The sequence below is a fragment of the Pangasianodon hypophthalmus genome, chromosome 20, assembly GCF_027358585.1.
Source record: "Pangasianodon hypophthalmus isolate fPanHyp1 chromosome 20, fPanHyp1.pri, whole genome shotgun sequence".
NCBI lineage: Eukaryota > Metazoa > Chordata > Actinopteri > Siluriformes > Pangasiidae > Pangasianodon > Pangasianodon hypophthalmus.
The window spans coordinates 20,620,699-20,638,606 of NC_069729.1; the positions used below are offsets into that span (position 1 = coordinate 20,620,699).

Below are 17,908 nucleotides of genomic sequence, written 5' to 3' on the forward strand. Positions count from 1 at the left end.
TGCATCTCCATCAGCATCTCTGTCAGTATCTCCATCAACATCTCAGTCAGTATCTCCGTCAGTATCTCCATCAACATCTCCATCAGTATCTCCTCATTTTCATGCTTCATGGAAGTCATTAGGTAAAGAGTTTTTATTTACAGCAAGCTGAACTTCTCAAAATCAGTGATTTATTATGTTTGTGTATTTTAAAGGTAAGTGTAATCAGTAAACTCCGCTGCTGGTGTGTTGACACGGGGCTGAAATTCAGCACACGCTGGAACACAAATCCAAGTGACCAGCTGAGGGTTAAAGTTTCACAACTTTCTGTTCACAACCACAAAACCTCAACCTGTAATCTCACTGCAGTTTAGTTCTCAAAAAAAAACAAAAAACCTGAAGAACTTTCAGTTTAAATGCGTTAAATGTTTCAGATAGTGGCGATATGGTTCCTCCAGACGCTGCGCACGTCCACACTTTAACATTACGTACATTTAATTTTTGTTCTCTTAGTGTTGCTTCAAGTGTGTTTTCTTAAACCTTTAGAGCTTCCTCTTCTGGAGAGAAAGTATTGCTCATTCAGACATCATCATTACGACACACTTTCAAAAAAGGTTCCTCAAGGGTCCTTTGGTCCTTTAGTTTAGGTTCTTAACTTCATGAAAGGGTTCTAGATGGAACCTTTAAGGGTTCCCTTACATGGACAAACCAAAGAAGCCTGTAAGGTATATTTTAAATACGAGCGCACAGACAGCTGGAGTGTTCAGGGGCCCAAACAAAGCACTTTAAATAGTTGTTCCTCAGAGGCTGGTGGATTTTTATTTATTATTATTATTTTTTTAATCTAATTGATTTTCAGAAATGATCCCTAATAAAAACACCTTCTCATTTTATTCACTGATCTGTAGCCAGGATGCATCTTTATTGCTTTGTTTTTTTTTTTGTTTTTTTTTTGTCTTTCTGATGTATTTATTTATTTATTTAGCTTTTTTTGTTTGTTTGTTTTTACCTTTCTAAGGTTTTTCTGTTTTTACTGTTAGGGTGGGGCTTGTTGGAAAGGTCACGTGATTCGATCTACAGTCTACCGAAAGCAAAGCGAAGCTCCCTCGCGCGCGCTCTCACTGCAGGACCAATCAGGAGCGAGCTTTAGAAACTCTAATAGAAATAATTGAAGCTTTGTTGAGGATTTTGAGTTCGTGTAGGTGTTAAGAGAGATCAGACCCAAGATCAGACCCAAGATCTGACCCAGGATCAGACCCGGGATCTGACACGGTTCTGTGATCTCGCGTGCGCGCTGGAGGAGGATCATGGGAGCGACTTTGGGGACTTTCAGCCTCCTGAACTGGGTACAGGACTTTCTGATTTATTTATTTATTTATTAGAAAATAAAAGAGAAATATTTTTCAGTTTTAAATCTAAATCTAACCTGCTGTTGCTTGTTTGTGCGTTGCAGCGCGTGCGCGCTCGTTAATCCGGTTTGCGGTGTTGCGCGTGACCGCGTCCCCTCGGTATCTCTGTAATCAGGGGGATTTAACGTGTTGTTTTTAAACTTCCTAACCGGATTAACATCACTGTTCACTGCGTTTCCACACAGCGCACAGGGCAAAGTTTGTCCAGAGCACAATTTCATGTTTCCTCTTATAGCCAGATGTGCTCCAGCTGTGCGACCTGCTGCTCTCAGGTGTGCCAGAGGCTGAAACAAGACCAGAATCCAGGTTAAATCCGGACGAGCAGATGCAGACCTGGTGGAGAAACAGAGCTTTAAACCCTCAAGTTTTACACTTTAAAGGGAATCCTGAGTGGGAGATTAGATTAGATTAGATCTGACCTCAGGGTTTAAAAAAAAAATTATTTTATTTATTGCCACAAACAAATTTAATGCTGTTTGAATTTCAGCAAATGCACAATAAATAGTAAAATATGAGCCAGAAGAGAAGGATGAGGCAGGATGACGTCAGACTAACGTCAGACTCAGCAGTGACACTAAACTACTGACTCAGCAGCTGCTTCACTGCATTTATTCTAGCATTTTATCTGAAATATGACCACTATGACCAAATCTAAATATAAATATATATCACAAATAAGTAAATCATATTGTTATTGATATAAAGCAACACTGCAGGACAAAATGTCATATTAATTAAAAACAAACAAAATCATGATGTGATACAGTCTCTAGTTTCACTTTCACTTCAAACTACTGAAAAGGTTGGGTTTTTCCCCAGGATTTGGGTGTGGACTTGAGAAATTCACCCTTTAGCTTTATCTCATTGTGGCCAGGAGTCCTTGTGAAAAACCTCAGACCTTTTCATGCCTTAAAAATGTTTTTTTTTTCACTTTTACAAAAATGTTCAGTTTTCTTAAAGGATTTAAACTGAATTCTATGTGGTGTGTCTAAAGTGCCTAATTTGAATGATAAAGATTTTTGGCTTTCCCTTTAGATCAGATCTAAACTGTTCCAATAAAACTGAAGCAATTTCTAAATAGCATATAATAATAATAATAATAATAATAATAATAATAATAATAATAATAATAATAAGCTTTATTGTCACAGTATTGTGTATGCCATAATTTCCTATCCATGTCTCGATGCTTATATTTATGTCTTAGTTTAATTTTTCTCACATTAGAGTATTTAAAATACTGCTAAAATATAGTGTGTTCAAAAACATTCTAGACTAGACATACACCATATGGCCAAAAGTATGTGCACCCCTGACCATCACACCCATATGTGCTTCTTTCCCAAACTGTAACCACGAAGCAGGAAGCACACAACTGTACAGAACGTCTCTGTGTGCTGTAGCATTACAATTTAACTTCACTGAAACTAAGAGGCTCAAACCTGTTCCAGCATGACAATGCCCCTGTGCACAATGCGAGCTCCATGAAGACATGGTGTGTGAAGGTTGAAGTGGAAGAACTCGAGTGTCCTGCACAGAGCCCTGACCTCAACCCCACTGAACACCTTTGGGATGAACTGGAACACCGACTGAACCCCAGACCTCCTCGACATCCCAACATCAGCGCCTGACCTCACTAATGCTCTTGTAGCTGAATGATCACAAATCCCCACAGCCACGCTCCAAACTCCAGCTTCTAAAACTGGGTGTCCACATACAGTCAGGTCCATAAATATTGGGACAGTGACACAGTTTTGGTAATTTTGCCTCTGTACACCACCACAGTGGATTTGAAATGAAGCAGTGAAGATGTGACTGAAGCGTAGACTTTCAGCTTTAATTCAAGGGGTTTAACAAAAATATTGCATTAACCGTTTAGGAATTACAGCCATTTTTTACAGAGTTCCTCCATTTTCACAGGCTCAAAAGTAATGGGACAATTGACTGATAAGCAGTTTCATGGCCAGCTGTGGCCTGTTTCCTCCTTATATCATGATAAATTAAGGAGATAAAAGGTCTGGAGCTGATTCCAAGTGTTGAATTTGCATTTGGTAGCTGTTCATGGGAACTCTCAATATGCCATCCAAAGAGGTGCCAATGCAAGTGAAGGAGGCCATCATTAGGCTGAAAAACCAAAACAGACCTATCAGAGAGATAGCAGAAACTTTAGGAGGGCCAAATCAACAATTTGGTACATTCTTAAAAAGAAGGAATGCACTGGCGAGCTCAGCAGCACCAAAAGGCCTGGGAGACCACAGAAAACAACTAAAGTGGATGATTGCAGAATTCTTTTCTTACTGAAGAACAACCCCTTCACAACATCTAGCCAAGTCAGGAACACTCTGGAGGACGTAAGCCTATCATTGTCAAAGTCTACAATCAAGAGCCACCTTCATGAATGTAAATACAGACGGTTTACCTCAAGATGCAAACCTCTGGTAACACTCAAGAACAAAAAGGCCAGATTAGACTTTGCTAAAAAACCTCTAAAAAAAGCCTGACCAGTTCTGATGCAAGATTAACTTGTACCAGAATGATGGGAAGAGAAAAGTATGGAGAAGGAAAGGAAGGGCTCATGATCCAAAGCATACCACATCATCCGTCAAACATGTGGAGGCAGTGTTATGGCATGGGCATGTTTGGCTGCCAGTGGAACTGGGTCACTGGGGTTTATTGATAATGTGACTGTAGATAGAAGTAGCAAGATGAATTCTGAAGTGTACAGAGCTATACTTTCTGCTCAGATTCAGTCAAATGCTGCAAAACTGATAGGACAGCGCTTCACAGTACAGATGGATAACAACCCAAAACATACTGTGAAAGCAGCCCAAGAGCTTGGAAATTAAATGTTCTTAAATGGCCGAGTCAGTCACCTGACCTCAACCCAACTGAGCTGCTTTTCACTTACTGAAGACAAATCTGAAGGCAGAACGACCCACAAACAAGCAGCAACTGAAGATGGCTGCAGTAAAGACCTGGCAAATCATCTCAAGGGAGGAAACTCAGCATTTGGTGATGTCCATGGGGTCCAGACTTCAGGTAGGCATTGACTGCAAAGGATTTACCTCCAAGTAATAAAAATAATCCTAATATTTATGATTATATTAGTTTGTCCCATTACTTTTGAGCCTGTGAAAATGGAGAAACTCTGTAAAAAATGGCTGTAATTCCTAAACAGTTAATGCAATATTTTTGTTAAACCCCTTGAATTAAAGCTGAAAGTCTACGCTTCAGTCACATCTTCACTGCTTCATTTCAAATCCACTGTGGTGGTGTACAGAGGCAAAATTACCAAAACTGTGTCACTGTCCCAATATTTATGGACCTGACTGTACTTCTGGCCATATAGTGTATTAGACAATAATTAGACAATCTGATGGTAGACAATGTTAAGGATTATACAATATAACAATGTTTAGGAAATGATTAGAAACAGCTCCTGAAGTGTAAAAGCGTGTTACTCAGGATTGCACTTCAGGAAACTTACTTAAGGGGCTTAAATCTCATCCTCTCATCATTTTAAATTACACTTACACTGTGTTTTTGGAAGCTGAAAATAATTGTGCAGTGAAAGGAATAATCAAGAAATGTTGCACTGTATCTGAAGAACATTTCCTGTTCTGTCTTGTTCACCTTGAAAAGCAAATATTTCAGTTTGACTGACGCAGCAAGTTTATAAGTTTAAGGTCAGATGATATGAACACACACAGACGACTTTGTTCTGGCTTCAGAAAGTATTTCTCAAGGTTTCAGAAAAGTATTTCTCAAGGTCGTACCATGTGGATCAGTCCAAATACTGAACAGCACCTTATTTGCTTAAAGCTGCAGATAAAAAAGTATACATATGAATATGAAGAATACGAGCAGGCTTTCTAACTGATACAAGCCGTAAGTTAGGAGTTAATATCCATTACACAGACGCGCTGCGTTTATCTGTCCTCTGCCTGGGAGTGACCTTCTAGTCTGCTCAGAGTTAGTCATGTGACCCTGAGACACTGCAGGCAACAATCAACAGGCCTGGAAATACAAAAATAACAAAGAGTTTAATATTCAAAAATTCAATTCAAGAAGATGTTAAGAAATGTTTTCAATGTTTTAAAATCATTCATGTCCATAACACCTTTAGTGAACAGGGATCAAATTTGTGTTGCGTTTGACACACTGAAGAAAAATGACTGTGTAATTACTTGTATATTTTTCTAAATCCTTCAAATAGTCAATAAATGTCTAAAATATATTTGTATTATTTATATCTACATTTTAGACATAAGTGACTTGGATAATATATAATATACTTCCAGTCTTATTTATACTCAATTTCAATGTATTCAAATTGCATTTTTAATTATGGACTTATTCTGCTACGTTATTAAACTTTATACGTACAAACAGTGTTACTGAGCTAAATAATGTCTTCCGAGTCAAACCTGTGATGATTTACTGAGGCACCAGATGTCTCGGCTGATTGATTACGTTTGACGTCCGTTTAATTTTTGGTCTTTTATCCCATGCAGTTAACAGAAAGTAATATGATATTTAAAAAAATGATTATGATTAATTTATTGTTAATAACTGTGTGATGATGGTGATGATCATTCTTTATGATGTCCTTTTATCAGAGTTTAGAAAATTACCACAGTGTTATTAAATATAAACAATTACATCACAAACATAAGCATGCGTTTATTAAAATGATATAATGTTTTAATATAATGTTGTGTTTAATGTGTGTGCGTATTTGTGTGTGTGTGTGTGTGTGTGTGTGTGTTTTAGGCTCCGTGTCTGTGTGGCTCGGCGACATGTTTGGCATGTCGATTTTGCTCGAAATGTAAGAACTCAATAGTGACTCGCATCATTTACGCCTCGATCCTGTTAATCGACACCATCATCGCCTGCATCATGCTGTCACCCAGCGTCGAGCACCAGATGAAACGGGTAAAGCACACACCTCTCTCTTCTTTCTTTCAGATATTCCGGTGACTCAAGTAAACATTTGTTTCTTGTTTAGTCTGACTAGTCTCATTTGTAAATGAATGAGTGAATCATGGAGAGTATAAAATGAACGTATGAATGAATCATTTGAGATCATAATGTGAATGAATGAATCATTTGAGATCATAATGTGAATGAATGAACATTACATTTCATACTGTAAATGAATAAATCATTTGAGATCATAATATGAATGGATGAATGAATCATTTTAAATCATAATGTGAACAGAAGAGTGACTCCTTTGAGATCAGATTGTGACCAGATGAGTGAATCTTTTGAGATTATAATGTGAACAGAAGAGTGACTCCTTTGAGATCAGATTGTGACTGGATGAATGAATCCTTTGAGATTATAATGTGAATGCATGAGTCATTTCAGATTATTTGAGTGAATCATTTGAGATTATAACATGAATGGATGAGTGAATCATTTGAGATTATAATGTGAATGAGAGAATGAATCATTCTCAATGAATGAGTGAATAATTTGAAATTAAAATATGAGTGAATTTTCTGACTCACTTGTTCAGATCCCTGGATTTTGTGAAGACGGCATGACGTCCAGCAAGGCAGGAGTTTTTCAGTGTGAGACTTTTGTGGGCTACAAAGCTGTGTATCGTCTTTGCTTTGGCATGAGCATGAGCTTCTTGGCCTTTTTTCTGCTCACCATCAACATAAAGAGCAGCAGAGACCCTCGAGCTGCAATTCACAACGGGTAAATAACGAATTAACTAACGAGGGCTAATTAACCCTCACGCCTGATTGGGCGTTACAGTTAATCTAAAAACCTTTGCTAGTTGTTGCAAATGTTTTGTTGAGCATTTCTCTAAGAACTTTCTCCTTCTTTCTTTTAGCTGCTGGTTTCTCAAAATCGCAGTCATTATCGCGCTCACTGTCGGCGCCTTTTACATTCCAGAGGGACAATTTTCCTACAGTAAGAAACACACGCTTTATATAAATGTACAATTTTCTTTCTTTATTTATTTTTATATCACTTTTACACACTCTTTAACACATTTATTATTAGTTGCTGCTTGTTTAAAACTGTGAAATATTATTGCATACATATATTTCCTTCATTTTCATCAGTATTACTGTTATTACCATTGAGTGCAAAAGTTTACACCCCCCTTGGTTTCTGGATGAGAAAAAGGGAAAATGTACCTTTTTGAAATTTTACAAGACAACTACCAGAAACATACGACAACTTTGGCAGAAAATACGTACTGCTGAATATTATTACGGTGTCTTGCATAAGTATTCACTCCCCCTTGAACTTTTCTACATTTTGAACTGAAGTGGATTTGGGATTTTATGTCATGACTCTACACAAAATATAGCATTGGAGAGAAAATAAAAAATATATTCTGGAAAATTCTTTACAAAAAGCATGGTGGTGGTAGCATCAGGTTGCACATTAATAGATGTAAAATGATTCAGAATGTCATTTCAACACCAGAATCAGCTGCAAAGAATTACACTACCCATCAGCCCTAGCACATCACATGACCTTGTCACATGTCTCCTTGATCACTTGCACCTGTTTCACTGAATTAGCACCATTATTTAAGTTCTCTGTTGTCTCCATTTCTTTGTCAAGCGTTTGTCATGTGTTCACGTCGGTCTCGCTTAATCGCATGATTGTATTGTACAGCAAGTTTTCTGGGTCTCGTTCTCGTTTTCGTTTGCTCCACAGATGATCCTTGTCTCTTCTCTGTCTGGCTTGTTTGTGTTTTCTTTAATAAAAACCCAGCTGCACTTGCATCCGACTCCAAACCCCAAAAACCTGACACACATCTGCTCAGAGGATATGAAAAGTCATTTTCCAGACTTTTTAATATCTCATAAATACTATAAATATTTTTTGTTTCTTGTCATGATGAGGAAATTTTTTAGATTCGTTTTGTATCAAGAGGAGCCAGACTTTTGCACTCAACAATATAATCAACATTAATCATGAATTAAAAACAATAACGGCATGGAGCAATGGATGATTATATATATATATTTTGGTCAGTTTGGTTCATGGTGGGTGCATTTGGAGCGTTCTTCTTCATCCTCATCCAGCTGATCCTCCTCGTGGACTTTGTGCACTCGTTGAGCGAGTCGTGGCATGACAAGAAGGAAAACGAGAACGCAAAGCTGTGGGGTTGTGGTGCGTGAGTGTAAATTTATCATGACTTTTAATGGACTTTATAATCAGGAACATGTTTTACTCTGAAATATTATCTGTAAATCCTGTTATTGTTCTTTGTTACTTGCGTCTGTTACAGTTTTAAATCCCCAATAAACTGGTCTGGATTTAGTTTGGATATTTTCCTCTCTCTCTCTCTCTCTCTCTCTCTCCAGCCTTGGTGAGCGTAACGTTACTGAACTACTCTCTGTCGATCACCGCCATCACGCTCATGTGGATTTTTTACGCTCAGCCTGTGGAGTGTGTACTCAACAGGTTCTTCATCAGCTTCAACCTCATACTGTGCTTCACAGCTTCAGTGATCTCCATTCAGAAGAAAGTTCATGTAAGTGATATATTCCTTACAAACCTTTAATCAAATAAACAAACAGATTGCACACAGTTGTACGTGTACAACGTGTCCGAAAAGTCAGGAGCCAATGAGAATAAAAACTACAGGTACTTCATTTTGTGTTTATTATTTATAACATATGGTCTGCATGTTCACCTTTATGCTCTACACGTTCTGAAATTTTCAGACCCCAAACTTGATTCATGACATTGTTCTCATTCTTGATTCAAGCTCCACTGTCACATTAAAAAAAAATGATTGTGTGAAATTGTAAAGCAGCAGCAGCAGCATGTACTGTGTTTTCACATTTAAGCTTAAAGTAGAACTTTTATTATTTATATTATCATCTGCATCACTACAATTCCACCATTACATTTTTGGAGGTGAGGCACAGGGGGCGTGGCCTAAGGGTGGAGTAAGAAATGAACATTCAGAAATAAATCACCAAAAATCTTATTTCAGTATAGCTGTTAATACTTTACACACTTTTTCAGATTTCTTCATTTTGATTTACAGAAACGTCTTCCCGCTTCTGGACTCATGCAGTCGTCCTTCATCACTCTGTACACCATGTACCTCACCTGGTCAGCCGTGACAAACGAACCAGGTACTGCAGTGAACAAAGCACACTGGAGCTCAGGTTTAATTACACAACCCTGTCATCACGTCGCATCAGATGTGTGATGATGCATGGGTTTTTTTTGTCCAAGAAATTAGATATAAATGGAAAATAATAGAGGGCCCCAAACAGACCCCTGTGGGACACCATACTCCTCGATTTTAATCCCCAAGTCAGATCTAAACCAGGCAAGAATGAATTCACTGCCTGTCTAAACCAACACTGGGCCATGTTTATAAGTCTTTTAGTAAAGTTGTGTGAAAACATAAAAAAATCCCACCAGAGTTATTAATGTGTCACTGATTTTCTTCATGATTGCCTGTGTGTATGTGGCTAAATGCCAATTCCCGGTAAAGCTAATTTACATTTAGCCACGCCCACAAACGCCATAAAACTCTAAGCTCAGAGAGAGCTGAAATTGATGACTAAGTGGTGAAAGACCGCCTCCTAAATCTTCCAATAATGCAGCTCAGCCACTGCAGCGTGTCACTACCATAGACATTACTTTTGTCCTGATCGAATGGGTAGTATTTATTTTCTTAATTTTTTGGATTTCTTTTTTTCAGGCCATTAATATAAAATGACTGAGTTTCACAAAATGTTTATGAAATCGGTGTGTAACTGAAATAAACGTGATTTAAACTTGATTTTTGTGATAACGTAATCTGTATAAAAAAAAAATCACAGTAACTCATTGACAATTATACGATTTGAAGTCTTATATGGAAGTTTACACTAATTCAGGACATGACGTCCAACCAACTGGATTTTCATGAACGCCACGTTTCTTGTTTAAATGTTCCTGCAAATCCATTCGTATATAGAGTTTGGATAATGAGTGAAGCTCAAAGCTTTCAAAACCGTTCATTAAAATATAATTAACACATTAATTAACATTTGTGTAACATATTGCATAGCGGGGTGTTGTTTTGGAAATTAAATGAAACCGTGTCATTTATGTATTTGGGAAAAACAAACTATAAGATACACTGTTTGCTATTTTGTATTTTCTCCATAATGTTATATAAAACCTTACAGTGATGAAAGAATACGTTTAAAAGTGGAGGAGTCTGCTTTAGCTGATTATAATGTGCATTAGCTGTCCAGCTAGCTAGCTAGCTAGCTCACTCAATCTGACTAGCAAGCTATCTAGCAAGTGTTACAAAGTAAGCTAACAAGCTGCAATGTAGTTCAAATTTTATATAAAAGTTATCATGTGATGATGAGAAGCGAAGTAAAACCTTCACCTTATTTGCTAAAAGCTACGTTGTAGATGATATGATTTGTATGAATGTATTAACGAGTGGATTTGTACCGTGAGGCTGAAATCACTGTTTCTGTTTTGTGTTTTAATCCGGAAACAGAAAAATTGTGCAATCCCAGCCTGCTGAGCTTTTTCCAGCAGGTCGCCAATCCCAATATCTCTTCAACAAACCAAACCATCGTTGACCCCCCAGAGCATCCTTATTTCTTATGGGAGGATACGCAAAGCATCGTGGGATTGTTACTGTTTGTCTTGTGCCTTTTATACTCGAGGTATGATCACATACATATTCATTTCATTTTCATCCCAAATTTGTAACACAAGTAAGATATAAAACATTCTGTCTGTGACGGTGTGGTGTGATGAAGCCGCGTTACTGTTACCACCCAGAAGTTGATTATTTTCCTACAACAGCACGTCCCAACATGTTTTATTATATATATATATATATATATATATATATATATATATATATATATATATATATATATATATATATATATATATATATATATATATACAGTCAGGTCCGGAAGTATTAGGACAGTGATGGAGTTTTTGTGATTTTGCCTTTATACACCACCACAATGGCTTTGAAATAAAACAATCAGGATATGATCGAAGTGTAGACTTTCAGCTTTATTTTAAGACATTCCACAAAAATATGGCATTTAGGAATTACAGCCATTTTAAGCAAAATACCTCCATTTTCAAGGTAAAATCACATACTTAAAGGCAAAACACATAAACTCTGTCATTGTCCAAATACTTCCAGACCTGACTGTATATAGCAATATAAAATGATGATGATTTAATTTATTTATTAAACAATGATGTGTATTTTTTTTAGTTACATTTAATGTTGTGGAACATCGGTGAAGGAAGTTAGTTCCTGTTCTCACTTATGTTATAGCAGCTATAAACAGTCGTTCCCTCACCAGCCTCCCTTCTTCTTCTTCTCTTCTTCGGTAGCATGTTACCGAGAAACTGCAAAGAAGCGTAAACTTCTGAAGATAACAGACAACTTAAAGTTACAGCTTTACCTCTGACTGTTACAAAGCGCTGACACTGGAGACTCCTTCCATAAATGTTACATAAACATCTCATAGAAAATGTCACCATATCAGTGTTCTTAATATTCATTTGAAGTCCCTGTGAATGAGCTGTTTCTATAGAAACGATAACACATTCGGATGAGCGCATTAATATAAAAATGTGATTTGTAGCTGCACTACTGTCAGAGCTGCTGTTAGAGAAAATTAATCGACATATAAGTATATTCGTATACAGAATACACAGACTGTAGCCATTAAAACTGCTGGTAATTGATTGAAATCCTACCCGTGTGTACTGACTCCTGGCTCTCTGGCTCGGCAGCATTCGCTCGTCCAGCACCAGTCAGGTGAACAAACTCCTGCTGACTCCTCCAGAAGCCGTGCTGATAGAAGACTGTTCCACAGGAAGCCTCGGAGTCTCAGAGGGTCCGAGACGAGTGATAGATAACGAGAGAGACAGCGTCCAGTACAGCTACTCGTTCTTTCACTTCCAGCTCTTCCTCGCGTCGCTCTACATCATGATGACGCTCACAAACTGGTACAGGTGAGTAACGTGAGGTCACAGCCGGGGTCGGTTTACAGCAATACAACTGAATTATTCGAAAATAATCGGCAAAATTTTACAAAATAAACTACACATGTATTGAATTGATGCGATCCTGTCATTCTCATTATTTTTTTTATTATTATTATTATTTAATCTGCGAAGAGAGCTACAATTTAAACCACTCTTGTTTCACATATTAGTCTATTTTGTTTGAACCAGGATCAAGTTAATTTTTTTTTTAATCAAATCCGATGATTCAGTTTCATGCTGCATGAAGAAACACAAATTACAGAAAGGTGTGTGAAAGGGGCGGGGCTACACAGCATTCTCACAAAAGTCCAAGAAACTAAATAAAGCGGGAAAACGATAGCGGGCCTAAAGTGGAAGCTTGTAGGATGCCGGATTTCATTTTTTAATCTCCATAATTGTTAACAAGATCTAAAACAGGTAAGAATGATTTCATTGTCTGTCTAAAGCTGGGTTGTATGATTTTTGGCCTGATGTTGCTGCAAAAGAACAAATCACACTTCGCAAAACAGTTTTTTGGTCGTGAGTGGAGATGGGCAGGTTTTTTTAGAATATATAACATGACCTGCTCGTCTTATCGGCTGTGACCGAAGATAGCAGACGAGTTCTGGCAGTGTTCGAAACTTTTCATTAAAAAATTAAATAGCGAAATGAAGCAAAAAAGCAGAAAATATCTCCTCATTACCTCAAGCTCACTTTGAAGAATGTTTGTGTTTTATGCCTGAGCTGATTTCCGGATCACGCTGATTGATGAGCGGAAGAAAGGAGATTTCTTTAATCGCAGATCTGCAAATTAAAGGAAACTCTTTTTCTTTATGGTATAATCTGACATGGAGAAGCACATGCTATCACATTCACGTCTGTTATTGGGATCTCGTACAGTGTGACAAGTAATCATTTTAAAGGATGATAGAAATCGTAAAACTGGCTTCCACAACAATGTTTTTAAACCTGTTCACTAAAATATCAAGGACAACAGTGTCAAATTCTGGATTCAAAATGAAACCTTACTGCTCATTTCTTGCAGTTTGGACGACAGAATAAATAACACGTGTGAAAAAGTTCCCTGTTTTTTTATATACATTATCACAGAAATCAATAATATTCTCAAATGCATAATTTCTATAAAGATCTGTATAAAGATCCAAATCTGTGCTACTCAAGAATCGCACAGCTATCACTGATATTTAGAAATCAGCTTTCAAATTTAAACATAACAGCAGAAATTGAGCTTTTTACACAAAAACTCTTTAGTAATAACCTTAATTAGTTAGTTAGTTAGTTACACTACTTTATTTATACGTTATGAATGTAACTTTTACACTTCCACAGTCAGTGATAAGATTTTGTTTTCTTTGCGTTTCCTTCGCCTTGATTATTGAAGCTAAAGTCTGCTTTTTACACACTTTTAGAAACTACTTTAGTTAGTTAGTTAGTTAGTTAGTTAGTTACACTACTTTAGTTCTATGGTGTTAATGTAACTTTTAGACTTCCACAGTCAGTGATAAGATTTTGTTTTCTTTGCGTTTTCTTTGCTTTGATTTTTGAAGCACGAACGTTCTGGTTTATTTGTGTTTATTTTCTGCCGAAGTCTGCGAAAGACTTTTTATTTCAGTCAAAACCCCAGTGAGAGCGTAAGAACTAGAACTAGACTCAGACGTGCTGAAAGGAGTGAACTGAGGAATGAGGACGTACAACACACAAGTGAAAATAATCAGCAGGAAGTGCGAGCAGGAGCCAAAGAAAACAGGAAGCAGGAAACAGGAAGTGACCGGGAGGCCTTTTTGTTGTTTTATTTCTGTCAGCGATTGTAATCAAGACATTATGAAATATTATTATTTTTATAGTAATATTGTTATATTTAATGTGTTATTGCTAACATTTGCATGATTGTTTGTAAATATTTGGCGTTATTTCTGTAACAGGCCTGATGCTAACTACAGAGACATCACACACAAGCGAGGACCAGTTTGGGTGAAAATCTCGTCCAGTTGGGCTTGTCTCTTCCTCTACGTCATGACTCTGATCGCTCCCATCATCTTCAAAAACAGAGACTTTCCATAGCCACTTTATCGCAACTGATTTAACGTAACGCTTTTACTCTTATATGGTTTTAAATCATGTTTTTTTTTTCTTAAGATTTTTTCTGACACATTTTACTGTTTTTTTCTGTTACAGTTTTCAGTGTTAAAGAAATATTGTGAATTTTCTCTCATTTTCTTAAGATGTTTTATGTCAATTTTTTCTTACAAGATTTTACATTTTAGCAATATTATCACTTTTTCACTCCAGAGATTTTACATATCATTTGTAAAATATTATGACAATTTTTTAAAAAACGTTTTACGTTTTTCTCTTGAAGGTTTAATGTAAAGTTGAAAAAATATCGTGACAATTTTTATATAACTTTATATAAAAACTCGACATTTTGTCATGTTTTTCTTACGGGATTTTACTTATGGTTTAAATTTTAATTTTCTTGAGTTTGACAAACATAATGACAATTTTTGCACCAGACAATTTGTCATGTTTTTTTCTTATGAGCGTTTATGTAAAGTTTGAGAAACAGTGATAATTTTTTTCTTAATAAGTTTTATATCACAGTTTTTATCAGGATTTATGTAACGTTTGAGAAATATTGTGACAATTTTTATGAGATTTTCTTACATTTCTATTTTCCTCTATTGTGAGATTTTACATAAAAAGTTTGAGAAATAACGTTACAATTTTTTTCTTAAGACATGTTGCGTCATATTTTCACCTTACAAAACTTTATGGAAAGTTTGAGAAATATTGTGGCAAGGTTTTCGTAAGACGTTTTACATGACCCTTTTGTGAGGTTTTAAGTAACTTTTGAGAAATGCATTTTTTCCTAAAGTGTTTTGCGTAGGTTTTTCACCTACAATATTTTGCATTAGTTTTCTTTAAAGACATTTTATATAACAGTTTCCTGTTAGGAGATTTTATTTAGAGTTTTATCTTTTAAAAAATTCTTTAAGAGATGTATCATATTTCACATATCATTTTTACTTATTATTTTTTGTGTAAGAGATTTTATGTAGCTTGTTTCGTTACTCATGTCTGGACCTTTTACAGTTGAAACATAGTCGTGACTAAAACCGTCCTTTTTTACGCATATTTTTACCTGGACGTCTTCACACTGGAAATAGAGACATGACCACAGAAATATGGAACAAAATATTGCCTTTAGTAGTAACAAACAGAAATCATTTTTTTAAAATGTTTTTGTTTTTAGCGTCTATTTTACTGACGTAGCACTTTTTCTCTCGTTGTTATTCTTGTGCCATTATTGCGTATTGTTTTAAATGAAATGTTTATCTTGGACGGGGGGAAAAAAACACAAACGGATGTTAAAAAGCTTTTCAGAAAGCTAAATACGTTTTTACACTTTTACTGAAAAATTTTGTCACTAAATGACATGCTGTTGTTTTTGACTACTTTTCAATATTACGCTGACTTCATGTCAGAATGTCGAGATGTAATTACGAGACGACGATCCTGAGATGTTGTGAGATATCTACACACTCAGGAGTGAACTGTTTCCTTAATATTTAATATTTAATATTTTAAGGACACCAAAATGGGTACATAATGGGCCGTTATAATAGCTAGTAGGTAGCTAAAAAAAATTTTTTTTAAATCTTCTATTGCTGTTTTTTTTAAGGCTCAATTCTGCACAGAACTAAACTAACCTGCACTACACTCTTAATGATGATGTCATTAGAGGAACGCGTAATGAAATGTATAGAGTTAAAGATTCCTGACGTTACACGTCCTTTAGCGTCAGTCGGCGCTGCTGTTTTTTCGCTTCTTTATGTTTTCAAACGGTGCTCGCGAGTTTGATGATGTAAACGTTCTTTACGCTAGCTGAATTTGTACTTATTGTCGTCGTGGCGTGACGTGATGTGACATGAATGCGCTAGAAATGACGTCATAATATCGTATTACATGTAATTCTGGAGTGATGTAATAATTATGGACTGTATGTTACGTTTGTGTCTCGCTCACTGAACAAACACAAAACAAAATATATACGTATTTTATTTGCTTTCCATTTATCGTAGTGTAAAACTGACCGTTTTATAAACACTTCACTTAAACTGTTAACATTTTTATTTTTTTTTTAAACACTTGTCCAATATTTGAACCACACACACATTCTATAAAACCAAATCAATAAATTCTAAAGTAAAAAAGTCTTTTTTTAAAATGAAATCCTTCTTTAATTATTCCAGGTCTTTTTTTTTTTTTTTTAATTTTTACTTCATCATGACTTTTTTCTTAACTAGACCAACAGCTCTTTCAGATTCCTCTTTCATTTCTTTTATCTGATCTGTAATAGTCAAATAAAAAAATTATATTGGTTTAAGTAATAATTGTATTCTTCATAATACTTAGACAATGTGTAATTATGCACCTTTTTCCCCCTCATACAACTGACTCGTATATTTACACTAATTAATATTTTTATTTATTTCATACTTGCTTTTTTATTTGTTTAATTCAGGCACAAACAAAACTGTAAATACACAATTAATTTTTTGTGAATAATTTCCATACCAAAGCCTTTTGAGTTCTTTATTTAACATTATTTGTAAACGACTCTTTATCAGACAATGTTGTTCAAGTTGCTTTTTTATAAATTGTGGCAAAAGTGATTTGCTTTTTTCTGTTTTAAGTCTGTTTTTTCTCTTCAGTATCAGTAAAATCACATCTCAGCCTTCAGAACTAATTATTCATGTCTTTTAAATATTCTTTGGTTTAAACATTCATTAGTGTTGAAACGGTTTAATTCAGCTCAGGGATTTTATTCTGTCGAAGAGAGAAACTTACTGAAGTTTCAAAGCTTTTACATTCAAGCTCAGAGGCGCAAAACGACAGAACAGCAACAGACACAACGCCGTGAAGCCTTCAAACTTACACTGGCGTCACAGCGTTTATTTGAGATAAGCTCGACATGAACCAACACGAACAAAAATATCACTGTGTAACTTCACCCGGAGCGAACCATCGTTAAATACCAGAATTCCTTCTTCCCTTTCAGTGAAATCTCATTTTATTCTGCAGTCTAAAAAAAATTCACAGTGGAATTGGAGCTGGAAGTGACTAAAACCTCAGAATGTGAGGAAACCTTTTCATGTGAGGAAAAGTGGGCGGAGTTCAGAGATATAAATATAAATTATAAACATCAGGCATTTTTGTATTCTTCCTGAGGATTTCTGTAACTCATCTCAAGTGGTTTTATCTCTAAAAATCATGTCTATATATTTTAAATAAAATATTCCAGTGTCTCTTCTGACTTGCAGAGAGACTCCGCCTTCTTGTCATTAATATTCATTAACCAGACATTCAGGTGTTCATTAATATTCATTAACCAGACATTCAGGTGTTCATTAATATTCATTAACCCGAGATTCAGGTGTTCATTAATATTCATTAACCAGACATTCAGGTGTTCATTAATATTC

At 35.9% G+C, this 17,908-nt stretch overlaps 1 protein-coding gene across 1 annotated transcript; it reads left to right on the forward strand.

Moving 5' to 3' along the window:
• Positions 1-1,040: 1,040 nt before the first annotated feature.
• si:ch73-267c23.10 (serine incorporator 1) lies at positions 1,041-17,644 on the forward strand. Its single transcript, XM_026932903.3, has 10 exons — positions 1,041-1,325; positions 6,162-6,323; positions 6,913-7,097; positions 7,237-7,316; positions 8,400-8,537; positions 8,732-8,901; positions 9,424-9,514; positions 10,891-11,062; positions 12,168-12,389; positions 14,345-17,644. Exons 1-10 carry the CDS (start codon positions 1,287-1,289, stop codon positions 14,481-14,483), a joined length of 1,398 nt encoding a protein of 465 aa, XP_026788704.3. The 5' UTR covers positions 1,041-1,286; the 3' UTR covers positions 14,484-17,644.
• The last annotated feature ends 264 nt before the right edge of the window (positions 17,645-17,908 follow it).

Coding starts and splice junctions, on each gene's coding strand:
- si:ch73-267c23.10 (XM_026932903.3), top strand. CDS start 1,287: ATGGGAGCGACTTTGGGGACTTTCAGCCTCCTGAACTGG. Junction 1,326..6,161: donor CTTTCAGCCTCCTGAACTGG/GTACAGGACTTT, acceptor TGTGTGTTTTAG/GCTCCGTGTCTGTGTGGCTC. Junction 6,324..6,912: donor TCGAGCACCAGATGAAACGG/GTAAAGCACACA, acceptor TCACTTGTTCAG/ATCCCTGGATTTTGTGAAGA.